This window comes from Rhinopithecus bieti, unplaced genomic scaffold, assembly GCF_001698545.2.
Source record: "Rhinopithecus bieti isolate Rb0 unplaced genomic scaffold, ASM169854v2 scaffold_19840, whole genome shotgun sequence".
Classification (NCBI taxonomy): domain Eukaryota; kingdom Metazoa; phylum Chordata; class Mammalia; order Primates; family Cercopithecidae; genus Rhinopithecus; species Rhinopithecus bieti.
In genome coordinates, this window is record NW_016809771.1 from 1,031,260 (window position 1) to 1,047,609 (window position 16,350).

Genomic DNA, 16,350 nt, shown 5'->3' on the forward strand with positions numbered 1-16,350 from the left:
AATTTATTAATTAATTATTTAAATTATTTATTTATTTTTATTTTTATTTTTTGTAGAGACAAGGTCATGCTCTGTTGCCCAGGCTGGTCTTGAACTTCTGGCCTCAAGTGGTCTTCCCACCTCGGCCTCCCAAAGTGCTGGGATTACAGGTGTAAGCTACCCTGCCCAGCCAATTCTTTTTTATTTTTATTTTTTGAGACAGGGTCTTGCTTTGTCACCCAGGCTGGAGTACAGTGGCATGATCTCAGCTCACTGCAACCTCTGCCTCTAGGGTTCAAGAGATTCTCCTGCCTCAGCCTCCCCAGTAGCCGGGAACACAGGCATGTGCCATCATGCCCAGCTAATTTTTGTATTTTTAGTAGAGACAGGGTTTCTTTCTTTTTTTTTTTTTTTGAGATGGAGTCTCGCTCTGTCGCCCAGGCTAGAGTGCAGTGACCGGATCTCAGCTCACTACAAGCTCCACTTCCCGGGTTTATGCCATTCTCCTGCCTCAGCCTCCCAAGTAGCTGGGACTACAGGTGCCCGCCACCTCGCCCGGCTAGTTTTTTTTTGTATTTTTTAGTAGAGACGGGGTTTCACTGCGTTAGCCAGGATGGTCTCGATCTCCTGACCTCGTGATCCGCCTGTCTCGGCCTCCCAAAGTGCTGGGATTACAGGGTTGAGCCACCACGCCCAGCCATGAGACAGGGTTTCACCATGTTGGCCAGGCTGGTCTCAAACTCTTGGCCTCATGTGATCCACCCGCCTTGGCCTCCCAAAGTGCTGGGATTACAGGCATGAACTACCATGCCCAGCCTTTTTTCTTTTCTTTTCTCTTTTCTTTTCTTTTCTCTCTCTCTCTTTCCTTCTTTCTTTCTTTCTTTCTTTCTTTCTTTCTTTCTTTCTTTCTTTCTTTCTTTCTCTTTTTTAAAATATAAGTGTGTGGCAGTGAAGAGCTCAGCTACTGGTAGAGTTTGCTGTCATTTCCTTTTTTCATACTAAGACACCAGCTGTTACCCACATTCCTTTTGCCATATCAGTACAAATGTGAACATGGTGGAAAAAGGCAATTAACTTTATAGTATTATTATGAAAAGAATTATGACTTTAGGGATGCTCTGAAGGATGATCCAAGGGTTCTGTGGATCACAGCTTAGAAAACTGCTGTCTTACAGAATCCATTTCTTCCATTCTGAGAGTGGGGAGTGCATGAATCTTATGCCTGTGTTAAATCATGACGTTTTTATGTCCTTTCATGTTATAAGATGTAGGTAAAATCAGGCTAAAATAAGCATGAAAGCAGCATAAAGGAGAAAGAATGTGTATGGAAGACAAGTTGGGGAGATCATCTATTTTGTCCTTAATAACGGTGGGCTGTGATTATGAGCTGATTAAGGGTCTAAGGATTTTGGTATTTTACTCTTGTTTTTTGCCAGTATCTGAAAGAGTCCTATCTTTCTTCCCTACTGGTTCCTTATCCCCTAAATCATTAAGTGCTCAGTGAAAATGAGAGGGTGTGGGATAGCAGGGTGAGGTTTACTAAGTTACCAAGACCCTGACAGTGTTTCTGAATCCTCTTACTGTAAGAATGAGTCTGAACTCACAACCAATGAATAGTCATGAACATAAATGAAATCAAACCTTCTTTTGAAACAGAAAAGCTAAATTTAATTGCATCTATTGACCTTCAATAGGTGGTGAAGTTGATCTAAAGAACCAGGTAACACCATTGGACACCTTATCGAAGACTAGAGTGTCAGAAGATAACATTACAGAATCTCAACACATGCTAGTGGCTGAAATCATGGTGTCAGGTATGAATAACCAGTTCTCCAATATAGCTTTGGTTCCAACAGTTTTCATTCTACCAATGAGAAATTTTGAATTACCTTTCTAACTTAATATTGGCTAAGTTCTACACAAGGCTAATGAAGCAAACCTTGGACTCCCTAAGTCTGTGTCTTCTGAATGATGTGCCTGAGAAAGATGGCTGCATGTTAGTGTGCACATAAACAGGACACCTTCAGAGCCTTTGGATGAGAGTCTTTGTTCTGTGAAGAAACAAAGTAATTTGGAAACAAAAGTAAAACATGGGACAACGTATTTGAATGTATTTCCATCCACCCCTGATATTTTTGGTATTTGGTCCACCTTGCTGTTTTCCCATTAGCTTGAAAAGTTGATAGTAATTGATAAGCCAAAATAGGTTGAGCACTTCAATTGCTACAGAAAGTCCACAAACAGCAAATGTTGGAATCCTTTTCTTCTGTGTTGCACATTTGTCACTAAAATGCCAAATCATGTGTTCAGTATGTAACAACTTCAGGGAACCTAAGTCTTTCTTGTTCCATATTCACTCAGGAGGTCAGTGGTTTTCCAGCTGGGTTCAGCTTAGCCATAGAACTTCTGCAAACCCCATCCTTTCACTTTAGGTCACTGCCCTTCAAGCAGTGCAATTTAACTTTGAAACATTTTATTTGTTTGTGTTAGTAAGTAACACTTTATTTTAACAAGATGTATGTGGCAAAAAAAAAAAAAAAAAAAAAAAAATTTCAAAACTGCACATTAGGACATTTAAGGAGATGCTTTACCCAACTTTTGTGGTCTGCAAACTACCTTGTTGATGTACATGGCTCTGGGTACTTCTTACCTCACCTTATCAGTGTGATTTTTTTTATAAGATATAAATAAGGAGGTTCATAATTTTAATAATAACAATAACTAACATTTGCAGAGAATGTTAGATTATATATTTCGTCATCCCTCTGTGTCCATAGGGGATTGATTCCAGGATCCCCGAGTATATCAAAATCTGCACATATGCAAGTCACAGTCATCCATGGAACCCAGGTATTCAAAACATCAGGCATCCGTGTAGGCAGGTTTCACATCTCACCAGTAATACTGATCTGTGTTCAGTTGAAAAAAATCCAGATATAAGTGGACCTGTGTAGTTCGAACCCATATTATTCAAGGGTCAACTGTAATCTCTAATTTCCTCATTACAAATCAGTTCACAGATGTGAAAGCTGAGAGACTAAGATCTATTAAGTTAGTGATTTGACCAAAGATTTTTGAAAATTATGACCAAATAATTAATTCATGTGAAAATAAGACGTTCTGGAAAACTTTGTTAACATTAGGAATATTGTGTGTTCAGCAACTTATTTGGCATACACTGTGCTAAGTGCTGGGGATACCAAGATGCGCTAAATATCATTCCATCCTCAAGGCCACGGTTTGTTGTGGAGACAACCAGCATGATAGAATAAAATACTTTAAACCAATGTTAGGGATATAGAGAACCTTTGCAAAGTCACCAGGAATCCCTAAAGGTTCATAGAGCATATTTTGAAAGACTAATGGTTACGGGACTGAAAGACTAAATGACAGATGGGTGGGAATGGGGGAGTGATTAAGTGATCAAGGATTTGTGAATTTGGCTTAATACCTGGAGCCTAGTGCAGAATAGAGGGGACTGATTGTCCTGGTGAAAAATCCCTCATCTTTCCGTACCTGGATTGTGTTCTGTGTTGTACTAGCTTGTGAAGCCTTACTTACACCTAAGTCAGGCTCGGGGGTCTAATTTCTGTTTCAGAGTGAGATTTCACATCAACAAAGTGTCTATGGCTAAAAGACAATGTGAAAACCCCACATTAGGATTTTAGAGTATAATCTAAAATTCTTCACGTGGCTTGTTGGGCCCTGTATGAAACAACCTTTAGACACCTCCCCAGACTCAACAAGCGCTCACCAGCCCTTTTACCCTTGACTTTCTGTGGCCTGCTTCCCTCACCCTGGCCTTGTTTCTAACAGACACGGACACGTGCGCTAGTCGTTTTCTCAGCCCATGGTGTGCTTCTTAGCCCTTCAAAGTCCTGTGTGTCCTTTCGCCCGCTGGCTCACAAAGCCTTTCCTAGTTCCTGACTGGGCGACGGCTGCCTATTGCAGCTCTCTTGGAACCTCAGTTCTGCCCCTTGGTCATACTCATTACATTTGTACTTCAATAATTATGCAAAACAGCACACGGCAGAGCCCTTGTCAATAGCAGAGCCCTATTCTTCACCACCATATTTTTGGCTCTCAGGAAGGCCCAATATATAGTAGGTACTTTTGAATGAATTATATTAGTTTTTTTTGTTTTGTTTTGTTTTGTTTTGTTTTTAAAAAGACGGGAGTCTCGCTCTGTCGCCCGGGCTGGAGTGCAGTACCGCGATCTCGGCTCACTGCAAGCTCCGCCTCCCGGGTTCACGCCATTCTCCTGCCTCAGCCTCCCGAGTAGCTGGACTACAGGCGCCCGCCACCTCGCCCGGCTAATTTTTTGTATTTTTAGTAGAGACGGGGTTTCACCGTGTTAGCCAGGATATTCTCCATCTCCTGACCTCGTGATCTGCCGGATGGTCTCGATCTCCTGACCTCGTGATCTGCCGGATGGTCTCGATCTCCTGACCTCGTGGTCCGCCAGCCTCGGCCTCCCAAAGTGCTGGGATTACAGGCGTGAGCCACTGCGCCCGGCCGAATTATATTAGTTTTATTAACAGGACCTGGAGTCTCTTCTAGTGTGACAAAGGTTAATTCTTATTTAAATTATCACAGTATCTTTCTTTGTCATCCTTATTTAAATATGTATCAAAGAGCGTTTGATCAAATATTTGATCAAATATCTTGATCAAAGGGTTTTTTTTTAAGGTCACTTTTTATTCTAGTCCTTAGAACCATCATGAAAAATAGACCTGGCAGAAATTGTCACTGCTGTTCTAGAGAGGAGGAATGTGAGCACAGGTATTTATTTCTTCCAGAGCTCCTTTGTGGCAACAGCAACAGCAACTTTGGCTGTAGCCCATCTCTCCAACAACTGCATAACTATTGCTTTTCATTACGCACAGCTGCCTTGGGTTTTCATGTTACCAAATAAATCCTGAATCCTATTCTAATTTAAGATAATTCTGCAAGTGATTTAAAATGTCTTGGGTAGTAATCGGATACTGTCCACTTTACACTCTGAGCAGCCTTGTGATTTGGGAGCTAGTCTTCCAAATAAATGCTGAATTAAATGGATAATTGATTTGGTCTGAACTTATCCGTCTCTAAGAGTCATGAGTGACAGGAGATGACCAAGCAAGCATGAAAGGCATCTGCTCCCACAAGAGAAATCTCGCTCAAGTAGCTAAGCAAATCAAATGCAATTACCCAATGCCTGCATTCACATGCCACCTGAATCCTTCTTAGATCATTTGACTTTCTTTAATTTATCAGCAAGTTTGGAGGGCTTTTTAAAAAATCTCTTCTGTACTCAGATGAGCAAGCTTACCAATGAATAGACAGATGATAATTTATATCCTACTGTGGTATGTCAGATTCCCCTGACTCCAAAAAGGTAGGGTGGGGTGACATTTGGAGAATGATTACATACGTAAGTAAAGCAAAGAAAAAAAAACTTGCTCATGTTTATAGCTCAACAGGTAACTGTGTCCCCCGGGGCACTTGCATTTCAATGGAGTATGAAATGAAATGATCCATTTACTGCACTTAACTTGTATGGTTCATGACTTTGTAAAAGTGCCTTGAGGTGTGCAAGTCACTACATAAATCTTGATAATAAACACACATTGTGACATACATATTCTATTATATATGACATTAGTAAATTGGCAGTAAATGTTTTCATGATTGAATTTCTTTGCCATGTTGGTGCATAGATCTACTTGCTAATTATTAGTCTGTGTGTCTTTGGGGAATAAGAATAGATTGACTCCTTTTGTTGTCCAAATGGTTGGGAAGTTTTAAAATAAGCAACAGACCTTTCAAAGTTGAGTCTATTTGCTTCTAGCAATTTTATAATTTACATTTGCAAATGCTTTTAAAAATTATAAATAAGTTCATATAGGGTTCCTTGAACATCAGATAGTGCTTTAAGACTAAAGTCCTTTGAGAGCACATAAACAGAAACATGGCTATGGGACTATGCATCTCATTGGTGTTGTTGTTGTTGTTGTTTTTGACAGTGTCTCACTTTGTCACCCAGGCTGGAGAGAAGTGGCACCATCTTGGCTCACTGCAGCCTCAATCTCCTGATCCTCCTACCTCAGCCTCCAAGTAGCTGGGACTATAGGCACACACCACTATGTTTTTAGTAGAGACAGGGTTTCGCCATATTGCCCAGACTGGTCTCAAACTCCTGGGCTCGAGCAATCCACCCTTGGCCTCCCAAAGTGCTGGGATTACAAGCATGAACTGCTGCACCCAGCCAGCTATAGATCTTTTAAAGTAGATATAGTTTATAGGTCAACTAAGTGTTTCTATTTGGAGATTAACCTGTCCCAGAACTTTGGAAAGGAAATGGTGGACTGTTCTGCAGAACCAGAACATTAAAGTCCATTTTCTTCTCTGTCTGGAAATAACTGCATGGGATTCTTGCTATTTGCAGATCAATATGACTGTGCTCCTGTGGGATGCAGCACATATGCTCGGTGTGTTTCAGAGGGAGACGATGCCACGTGTCAGTGTTTGAAAGGATTTGCTGGGGATGGAAAACTATGTTCTGGTAAGAGCAAAGGGCAAATACACGTATTTGGACAATAGTGAACCAGAAACATTCTTTCTGCTCTTTCTGACTCAAAAGCTCCAGGAGGATTTATGTAATCAGCAGGTTTGAAAAAGTTATTTGATGTTAGCTAAAAAAAATAAATTGATGACATGCCTAGAAAATGAGACCTATAAACATATTTATACAAATGTAAACATACGACATTGAGTTTATAGTACAATTTCATGATTATGCAATATATGCAGTTGACATTAAGGGGAAGAATTTATAATTAGCTTCAGAAGCATGAATTTGAGTTCAAGTCAAGTTTATGACTTCACCAATTCCAATGAAAGCACAACTGTTGTTTTTGCCCCGGAAGCTTAGGTCATAAGTTTTAATCAAATGAATAGATTAATGGATAGGTTCCTCTTTCATATTAATAGCCTCAAAATTAAAATTTAATGACTGCTGGAAAGATCTCAGCCCTTATGGTCTGAAACTCTGGCAGAAAGTGATTTGTTTACATATTTGCCTAATCAGATAGGTGGGAACTCTGTAAAGACTGATTCATTAGTAACTTGTGAACTTTATGTCCAAGATGCAGGGCATGCATGATGTTGGCAAACAGCACCTGTAAAGGACTGAATAAGAATTGAATATACGATTATGCTTATTCTTTCCAACTAGTCCTATTTATATCAGGATTGCCTAAATATTGCACTAGTTCCTAATTTTGCCCACAGATATAGATGAATGTGAGATGGGTGTCCCAGTGTGCCCCCCTGCCTCCTCCAAGTGCATCAACACCGAAGGTGGCTATGTCTGCCAGTGCTCAGAAGGCTACCAAGGAGATGGGATTCACTGTCTTGGTAAGAGGACGCATGTGCCGAGGGAGGAGGGCAGAGGCAGGCCTCAGAAATCAGGAAACAGTGTGGGTGCAGTGAGCAGAGAGAAGACAGGATATAATTGGGGTGACACACATGTCAAGATTTAAAGAGTTGTGCGACTGCTCAAACTGACATATTTCCATTCTTGGTGAACAGTCAAGTTTGTGCCCTTGTGTTATGACTGCTCTGGTCAGCTTCAAGCCCCTTTGGAGGCTGCTTACTCCTCTGCCTTTCTAATTCTTTCTGGGGTTTGAGTGACACCAGTGTCTCATCAATACTTCCCACCTTGAGCCATCATGTGGGGAGATGGACAGCATTTATTTGTCAGTGAATTTGGCAAGAGAAATGTGGTGAACTGCAGAGGTGATGACAGTTTGTTGGAAGTCACTGCTGTGTGCGTAAAGAAAAGGAGGTGTGGCTTGTCAAAGGGCTCCTCTTGTGTTTCTTGGTAAGTTTAATAGATGGGAGAGTCAAGCCACTGACATTGAGATACAAGTAAAGAATGATTCAACCCTCTTTCGTAATCCCTGTCCTCTGGCAAGGTCTGGGTGTGGCACGTTGGATTGGGAGTTCGCGTCTTGGATGTCTCGTACCTTTCTTTCCAGGTGTCAGTAGCATCACATCATGTACAAGTGAAAACCTGCCTGAAGCCATCTGAGGCACGGGGAAGTGATTATCTCAAGTTTTACAGCGCTTTAAAACTTGTCTTTCAGTATTTTCTTTCCCTCTTTCTGAAAACATAAGAAACTGATAAGAAACTTAAATGATACTGCTTTCTCCCACTTGTTAAGGTTAAAGATGAAATATCAGTCATAACTATCAATCTTTTGAATCTGGTTGATTTAAATCAGACCTTTATAGGATTAGTTTTGTGGAATCCACAGACATCTGTAAACACTCTTTTAAGCACATATTTGGCTGTCAGTCAGGAAAATGTCACTGCTCTAATTAAGCAGGCCCATAGATAATTTAGACAAGCAGACTTCATATTTAATTTCCTTTGAAGAGAAAGGAAGGTATCTCTTCTTGGATGTTTAAACTCGTTAGGCTCTGGTTTCTCACACTGTTACTAACTCATCTCCTTCCAGTAGCAAGCATGCAATAGGGTGTGCTCGCCCTGCCTGTGTGGTTGGCATGGAGTCCTCAGACTCCATGGAAGCGGTGGGCTTGCTCCTCTGTTCTCTCTCCCCCAGCTCGCTCTCACTCTCTCTTCTCACCCCATATATATATGTAGTTATAATAGTTTGAACCTTGTCTGGCATATAAAAAGTGCTATGTAAAAAAAAGTGTTATCCTTCTTATTATTAAGAGTAGTTGAGTTTATTGGTCAAGCATACATCTTTTTCTTTGCTTTGGAAAAGCTCTCTCTCTCAAGGTGATAGTTTATTGAAATTATAACAGAAACTCAAAAGAGTTGGTTTGGGCCATCCAGGATAGCAATTCAATGTGTTAGATATTTAATTGGCCCCTAGTAAGAGTAAGGCCACAGTACTAGAAACCATGAGAAATATCAGGATGAGAAAGGTAGTCTTTGATTGTAAGGAAAATGTGACCTAAAAGAAATATAGCTGTGATCAGTGATGAAGAAGGATGCACATCATAAGCGAAGTAAAAACCACAATGAAGGCCAGGCGCAGTGGCTCACGCCTGTAATTCCAGCACTTTGGGAGGCCGAGGCAGGCGAATCACAAGGTCAGGAGATGGAGACCATCCTGGCTAACTCTGTGAAACCCCGTCTCTACTAAAAATACAAAAAATTAGCCAGGCATGGTGGCGGGTGCCTGTAGTCCCAGCTACTCGGGAGGCTGAGGCAGGAGAATGGTGTGAACCTGGGAGGCGGAGCGTGCAGTGAGCCAAGATCGCACCACTGCACTCCAGCCTGGGTGACAGAGCAAGACTCCATCTCAAATAAAAAAAAAAAAACCCACAATGAAAGTTCAGAACTTGGAGAAATATCTGTTTGAGGTATTGGGAAAGATTTCGGGGAGGAAGTGTCATTTTGGAAGGAGCATGGGGGATAAGTAATTTCATTTGCAGAAATGTGAAGGGACGGGAAGAGTCCAGACATGAACAGATCACATGACTGCCATTAAGGATAGAGAGTAGCCTAGTTGAGCACTAAGTTTAGTTTATATGAGGGGAAGAACAGAAACTAAGGCCGATAAGGTAGTGTATCCTGTAACAAAATATACTAGATTGGATGGCTTAAGCAACAGAAATGTATCCTGTCATGGTTCTGGAGGCTGGAAGTCCCAGATCAAGGTGCTGGCTGATTTGGTTTTAGATGAAGGATCTCTTCCTGGCTTTCAAATGGCCACCTGCTCACTGTGTTCTCACATGGCCTTTCCTCTTTGATGTGCAGAGAGAGAGAGAGAGAGAGAGAGAGAGACAGAGAGTGAGAGAACGCTCTAGTTTCTCTTCCTCTTTTGTTTTCTCTTCCTCTTCTTTTAAGGACACCAATCTTATTGGATTAGGACCCCATCCTTAGGATCCCATGTAATCTTACTTTCCTCTTGATAGATGCTTTCTTTAAATACAGTCACTTTGGGAGTTGGGGCTCAACATATGAATTGGAGGGGCAGGGACACATTTCAGCCTGTAACAGATGGGTTGGGTTACTTCTGTGGAAGACTAAAATCTGAGGGTTAGTTACTGAGGTTTCACTTCTCCAGTGAAACTGGCAGAGGGTCAGTCAGTCAGTGTTGTCCCAAAGTTTCTACTAACCACATTACAACTGTAAAATGAAACAGGTGAAATGAATTTTTGCAATAATATTTTATGTATTCAAATATATCCAAAATATTAACATTTTAATATATAATCAGTATAAAAATTATTGAGATACTTAATATTCTTTTTTATTTTGGTACTAAGTCTTCAAACTCTAATGTGTGTTTTATACTCACAGCACATCTCAATATGAACTACATGCATTTCGGGTACTCAATACTCTCATATGGCAGTGGCTAGCAAGTTGGACAGCAAAGTTCTAGGCAACAGAGAGCCACTGGCAACATTTGAGTAAAGTGGTGCAATGATGGGTTTATCATCATTGTGCTGGAGGGAGAATAATGTGGCACTGGTGTTTAGGCATGGCGTGGAGGAAACATGGGATCTGGGAATGAGTAAGGCTGTTCTTGCAGTAATGTAAAATTGAGAGGAAGAGAGGCCCTAAATGTTAGGGTGGCAGTAACTGAGAAAGAAAAAATGGTGGCTAGTTGGGAAAGAAAGGATGGTTTTTCTGATATAGTTTATACTTACATAAAAAAGCAAAACTGTTGTATTTGATATAATATGTATGCCAATGACAGGATGTCTATTCAAAAAAGTTAAGTATGAATCTTTAGGATCTGAACTTCTAAATGTTTGCCCAGAGGTCGTTTACTAATCTCCAACTCTGGGAAATCTCCTTTCCTTCAAAGCAGGAAGAAAGCTTCCAGACTCTCTCAGGATGCCTGTAATCCCAACACTCTGGGAGGCCAAGGCAGGAGGATCACTTGAGGCCAGGAGTTTGAGACATGCCTGGGCAACATAGCAAGACACTGTTCTCTACAAAAAAATTAAAAAACAAACAAACAAGAACTAAGCAAGCATGATGGTGCAAGCCTGTGGTCCAAGCTACTCGGTGGGATGAGCTGGGAGAATTGCTTGATCCTGGGAGGTCAAGGCTACAATGAGCCATGATCACACCACTGTACCTCATCCTCAGCAACCGAGCGAGAGTCTTTCCAAAAATACAAAAAAAAAAAAAAAAAACAGAAACAAAAAAGGAAAAGAACACCTGCATGGGCATGCATTGTAGGACCTACTTCATCTCTCCAACATTCGTGAAAGTCCCTTTAAACCTAAAAATGCACAGGGCTCTGAGAACATAGAGCATGACAGAAGCTGACGAAGCTCCTCTTCCAGAGGCTGTCCAACTGTAAAACCCTCTTTATTTTCTGTACCCCATTTTTCTCTCCCCTACTCTGTCTTTTCTGACAGATATTGATGAGTGCCAACTGGGGGTGCACAGCTGTGGAGAGAATGCCAACTGCACAAATACAGAGGGTGGCTACACCTGCACATGTGCTGGACGCCTGTCTGAACCAGGACTGATTTGCCCTGGTAGGTTGGTGGGTGGTCTGCAGTGAAGGGGAGGGACTTGGCTTGGGGATATTCTACACCCTAATCTCTATTTGTATTAGAGATTCTAAAAATCATTCAGTTCAGTCAGGCTGCAGGGCTGAACTTCCTGATTAGGACGATGATGGGCTTGAGAATTTGAAATGGTCCAGGTTTTCTTAATTTAATAGCATCTGGAATAAATCCTTTTTTATTACTCACAATCCAATAAAGATGGGAACATGGGTGTCTCTCTTTAACTGTGCAACTAATCTCCCTATTTGTAATGTCGATTTGTGGGACTGCTGGATGAATTTTGCAGGGCTAGGCAGGTGGGTGAGAATGTCTGGACTCAGCATTTTAAATCACTTTCAAGGATTTTAAAATATTACTTTAAAAAGGCAGTATTTCTTGTTCTGAATTAGAACTCCAGTTCTCTTCTCTTTCTTTTTTCAATATTCATAATGGTTGACTCCTGTTTCCTGAACCTTCTTCCTGTAACAGCAGTATCATCTCACCATCAGCACCCCAGAAAGGGAGCTGGCTTCAACTAGACCCTGGAGACCAGGATGGGGTCTTTCCCATCACTGCCCACTTTTTGCCTGTCAGCCCTATAAGCAGAAAACATCCTAAGAAGAAAAATTATGTGCTTAATTGGTCTCTGTTTTTTTTTTTAGCATGTTATTTTTCTCAAATAATTTGCTCTTCTTAAAGGTATTGAAAAACTGCTTATATTTATATAGTCAGATGCACATGTTTACCTTTTAAGGAGCAGTGAACCATTCCACAAAAAAAACTGTACTATTATACTTTGGCATTCCCTCTGTTATGGGAACATTTTCTTCCTGTCAGAGTTGCTACAGTCTTGTCCTTGAGGGCTCCTCTGAAAGTCAGTTTTTAGAAGAAAGCATTGTGAGAAAGAAATTTTTGAGACTGAATGATATTAGAGGTAATGTACTGTGCATTGATGGGTAGGTTTTAAACCATAGAGTTACCAGTTGTTCAGAGAGACCTTGAAGCTAACTGTCATTTCACATGGTTAGTGTACATTTGTGTGTGACAGATTTGTTTGTATGAGATCAGTGACTCTGAATTCACATGGCGACTTAGGATTGGCCATTCTTTTACCTGCCTCCAATATGCTTTACATATCAGATAATACTGAGCCCAAAGGAGGAACGGCTGGTTTCATAGTGAGTGACTAAGGCCCGGCTAGGAAAGTGAAACTAATGTCCCTTCTAGTAGTTCTTCTGTAACTAAAAGATTTATGTCACAAACTATTCATAGAAACTAGTTCCTGATGTTGATACTTGAAAGACACTAATCCCTTCAGAAAGTAAAAGTAATGTCTTGGGTTCTTTTAGACTCTACTCCACCCCCTCACCTCAGGGAAGATGACCACCACTATTCTGTAAGAAATAGTGACTCTGGATGTCCCCTGTCCCACGATGGATACTGCCTCCATGATGGTGTGTGCATGTATATTGAAGCATTGGACAAATATGCATGCAAGTAAGTTAAACTGTCTTGCTGATGGCACAGAGAGATGCTATTCAGTCCATAACTTGTAGCTAATTTGTAAAATGTATACTTAGGATGTTTTTCTGCAATGAGATATTCTTTTGGAAAAATATAAACATACACATATGAACCATGTGTGTGCACTTCATTGCATTCTCCTTGTGTATCACAATGCCCCCTTCCAGTTACTGGTGATAAGTATGAATCTAAGGAGTTGGTGATTTCTCCTTTTACTGAAATAATTTGATGTTACTACTAGTATAGTCTAGGGATTAAATGTCTCATCCCAGTTGAAAAACTTAGGTTTGTGAGATAATTCCTTAAAACTTTTTTTCCCATCAGATGTGCTTTACATTACGTGTGAGCATCCGTGATCTGGTTCTGGATTTATAAAAGTTTCTTACATATTCACACTGGACTTCTTGCCAGAGTCCAAAAATATTTTTCTCCAAAAGTAAATATATGTATATTTTTTCTTCACTTCCTAACAGTTGACTTTTACATTTTGTTGTTTAGTAACAATTGCTTATACTGCAGCGGCTGCTTTTGCTCCCTTTTGCCCCATGAGGGTTTCACAGTGGGTGAAGTGTCAACCTGGAAAGGAGATTTGAGGAAGCCCTAACATCATGAAGCATTCCCACTGCGCTCACTCCGAAAACCTTTCCTATGGACCCTAACAAAACCCAAACCCACAATAGCCAGTTCTGCCTCGAATTTTACTTTTAATTCATTTCATATTTCCAAGGCAATAGGAGGAAACTGATAGATACCAAAAAAAAAAAAAAACAAATCGGTCTCCTAGGGTTAGGCTCCTGATCCATTGATACTTTTCTTTGTGCCTGAGGGAGGGGTGATGAAATAGTCTGATCCTCACAAATAGCTACTATAACCTTAAAGTCTTCTCTTATTTCATCAGTAATAGTGAACAGAATAACTAAATTCATGAAAGAGTAAGCTATATTCTGTGACAAAGCATATGGCCTTGCACTAGAAATCATGTCCACATGACAAAATAGTGAAAATTGCTCATGGATACTAGTAAAAATGACTCAGTCCTTATAGAATTCTGTTTTCATATTCATATTTACATGCTGTAATTTCCTAACCTATGATAAATTGGGTATTTGAAATAGTTATTGCTAGTTTTAATGTTAAGAATCTAATTGGTTTTGCCTGTTCATTGTTTCTGATCATCCCAAATAATGAAATTACAAAAACAAATGTTCGAATTTATTAAGTCATGGTTGTTTTCCTCCATGATACTTTAGATTATAAAATCATTATAATAATATAAAGGGTACTACATATTGCATTTAGAACAATGTTTTCATTTGGATCTGATAGCATCCATTTATTAAATGATTGATGAACTCTTCAGCACACTGCTTTTCTTTCTGTCATTAAGTCCTGATGAAAATATCATATTTCCCTGATAATGTTTTAAACATGAGTTGCTACAAATGACAAACTGGAGATAAGACTCAAATTTAAGGACCTTGAATCTAAAGCAATATTTAAAATATTACCAGACTTCACAGTAATCTGGATCATAACCTTGTTTAAATTGTATATTTAATAAAAATGTGGTTTAATTAACTATTCAACCCTTGCCTCCTCCTGCCCTGATGACTTCACCTTATGTTTTATTAATTCCATAATAACAAGTCTCTAGGAAGTGCTTTACTGGTCCAACTTTCATTGGAAACACTTCCTAGGTGGGCGTCATTCTGTACAGAGTGTTCTTCATGCTGTAAGCAGGTTTTGGAAGAGCCAGCTCTTCCTTCCTTTCTTAGAGGCAGTGGACGTTCCCCTCAGCCACAGTGAACCACAAGGTGCCCCCGGGGTAATGCAGCAGAAGTGAGAGTTGAGAGTCTCCATGCCCGAGGTATTCCTCGAAGATTTCCTGTTTTGGAGACGCTCAGGAGGCTCCAAACCTGGGCTCAGAGGAGGTCCTCATTCATTCTGTCTTTCAGCCACCCTTCTGAGCAGGTCTCCTTTAGACCAAGATCCCCCAACATGAGTGCTGTGAAATACTTCTTAAAAACAGGCCGTATGGTCAAATCACATTGAGAGATGCAACATACTCTACCCTCAATTTTTTTTTTTCAGGAGACCATCATTTTATTATTACTCAAGTTGGTCTCCCTGAACATTCGGGGAGCAGAGTTTTTAAGGACAACTTGGTGGGTTAGGGGAAGCCAGTGTGCCGGGAGTGCTGATGTGTCAGGGATGAAATCATAGAGAGTCGAAGCTGTTTTCTTGCACTGAGTCAGTTACTGGGTGGGGGCCACAAGTTCAGATGAGCCAGTTCATTGATCTGGGTGGTGTCAGCTGATCCGTCAAGTGCAGGATCTATAGAATATTTCAAGCATTGATCTTAGGAGCAGTATAGGGAGGTTCAGAATCTTGTAGCCTCCAGCTGCGTGACTCCTAAACCATAATTTCTAATCTTCTGTCTAGCCCTCAATTCTTGATTCAGCATATACCACAACACATTAAAAAGTCTTGTTTACCAGCCTGGGTAACATGGGGAGACTCTATTTCTACCAATTTTTGTGTGTGTGTGTGATGGAGTCTTACGCTGTCTCCCAGGCTGGAGTGCAATGGCGCAATCTGGGCTCACTGCAAGCTCCGCCTCCTGGGTTCACGTCATTCTCCTGCCTCAGCCTCCGAAGTAGCTGGGACTACAGGTGCCCACCACCATTTATTGTATTTTTAGTAGAGACGGGGTTTCACCATGTTAGCCAGGATGGTCTCGATCTCCTGATCTTGTGATCCGCCCTCCTCAGCCTCCCAAAGTTAGCCGGGTATGGTGGCACACATCTATATTCCCAGCTACTTGGGAGGCTGAGGTGGGAGAATTGCTTGGTCCCAGGAGGCTGACATTGCAATGAATTGTGATGGCATCACTGCACTCCAGCCTGGGCAACAGAGTGAGACTCTGCCAATAAGAAAAAAAAAAAAAAAAAAGCCTTGTTTATCTGTATTGAGTCCAGAATGTCTCAAAATTATTTGACTATGGAAAGGCCAACTTATTTGGCCAGAGAATCTTTTGTTTGGTTTAACAGAAGAACTAATTCATAACCAAAAAACTAGTATCCTAGTTCTCCCCCTTGGAAAATGCTGAATGACTCTTCTGGGCCTTATAAGACTCAGTGAGGCTCTGCTATTGCAGCTGACTTGGATCTCCAGGACTCTTGGCCAAGGGACTGACATATCCCTCAAGACCCCAAACTTTCTGAAAGGATCAGAAGTGTGGCCCATTAACATCCAGCAGTTTAAAAGTGGTGCTGCTAGGCATTGATAGTAAATGGCTGTAACCAAAGACAG

General features: G+C 40.8%; 1 protein-coding gene across 9 annotated transcripts in view; it reads left to right on the top strand.

Annotated features, from left to right (window-relative positions):
- Positions 1–16,350, top strand: part of EGF (epidermal growth factor) — a 103,393-nt gene that overhangs the window by 73,232 nt on the left and 13,811 nt on the right. For all 9 annotated transcript variants that reach the window (XM_017890428.1, XM_017890431.1, XM_017890430.1 and 6 more), the window contains 5 exons: positions 1,674–1,793; positions 6,407–6,523; positions 7,252–7,377; positions 11,380–11,502; positions 12,864–13,011. In XM_017890428.1, coding sequence (XP_017745917.1) covers positions 1,674–1,793; positions 6,407–6,523; positions 7,252–7,377; positions 11,380–11,502; positions 12,864–13,011 — 634 coding nt within the window. The remainder of the gene's footprint in view (positions 1–1,673; positions 1,794–6,406; positions 6,524–7,251; positions 7,378–11,379; positions 11,503–12,863; positions 13,012–16,350) is intronic.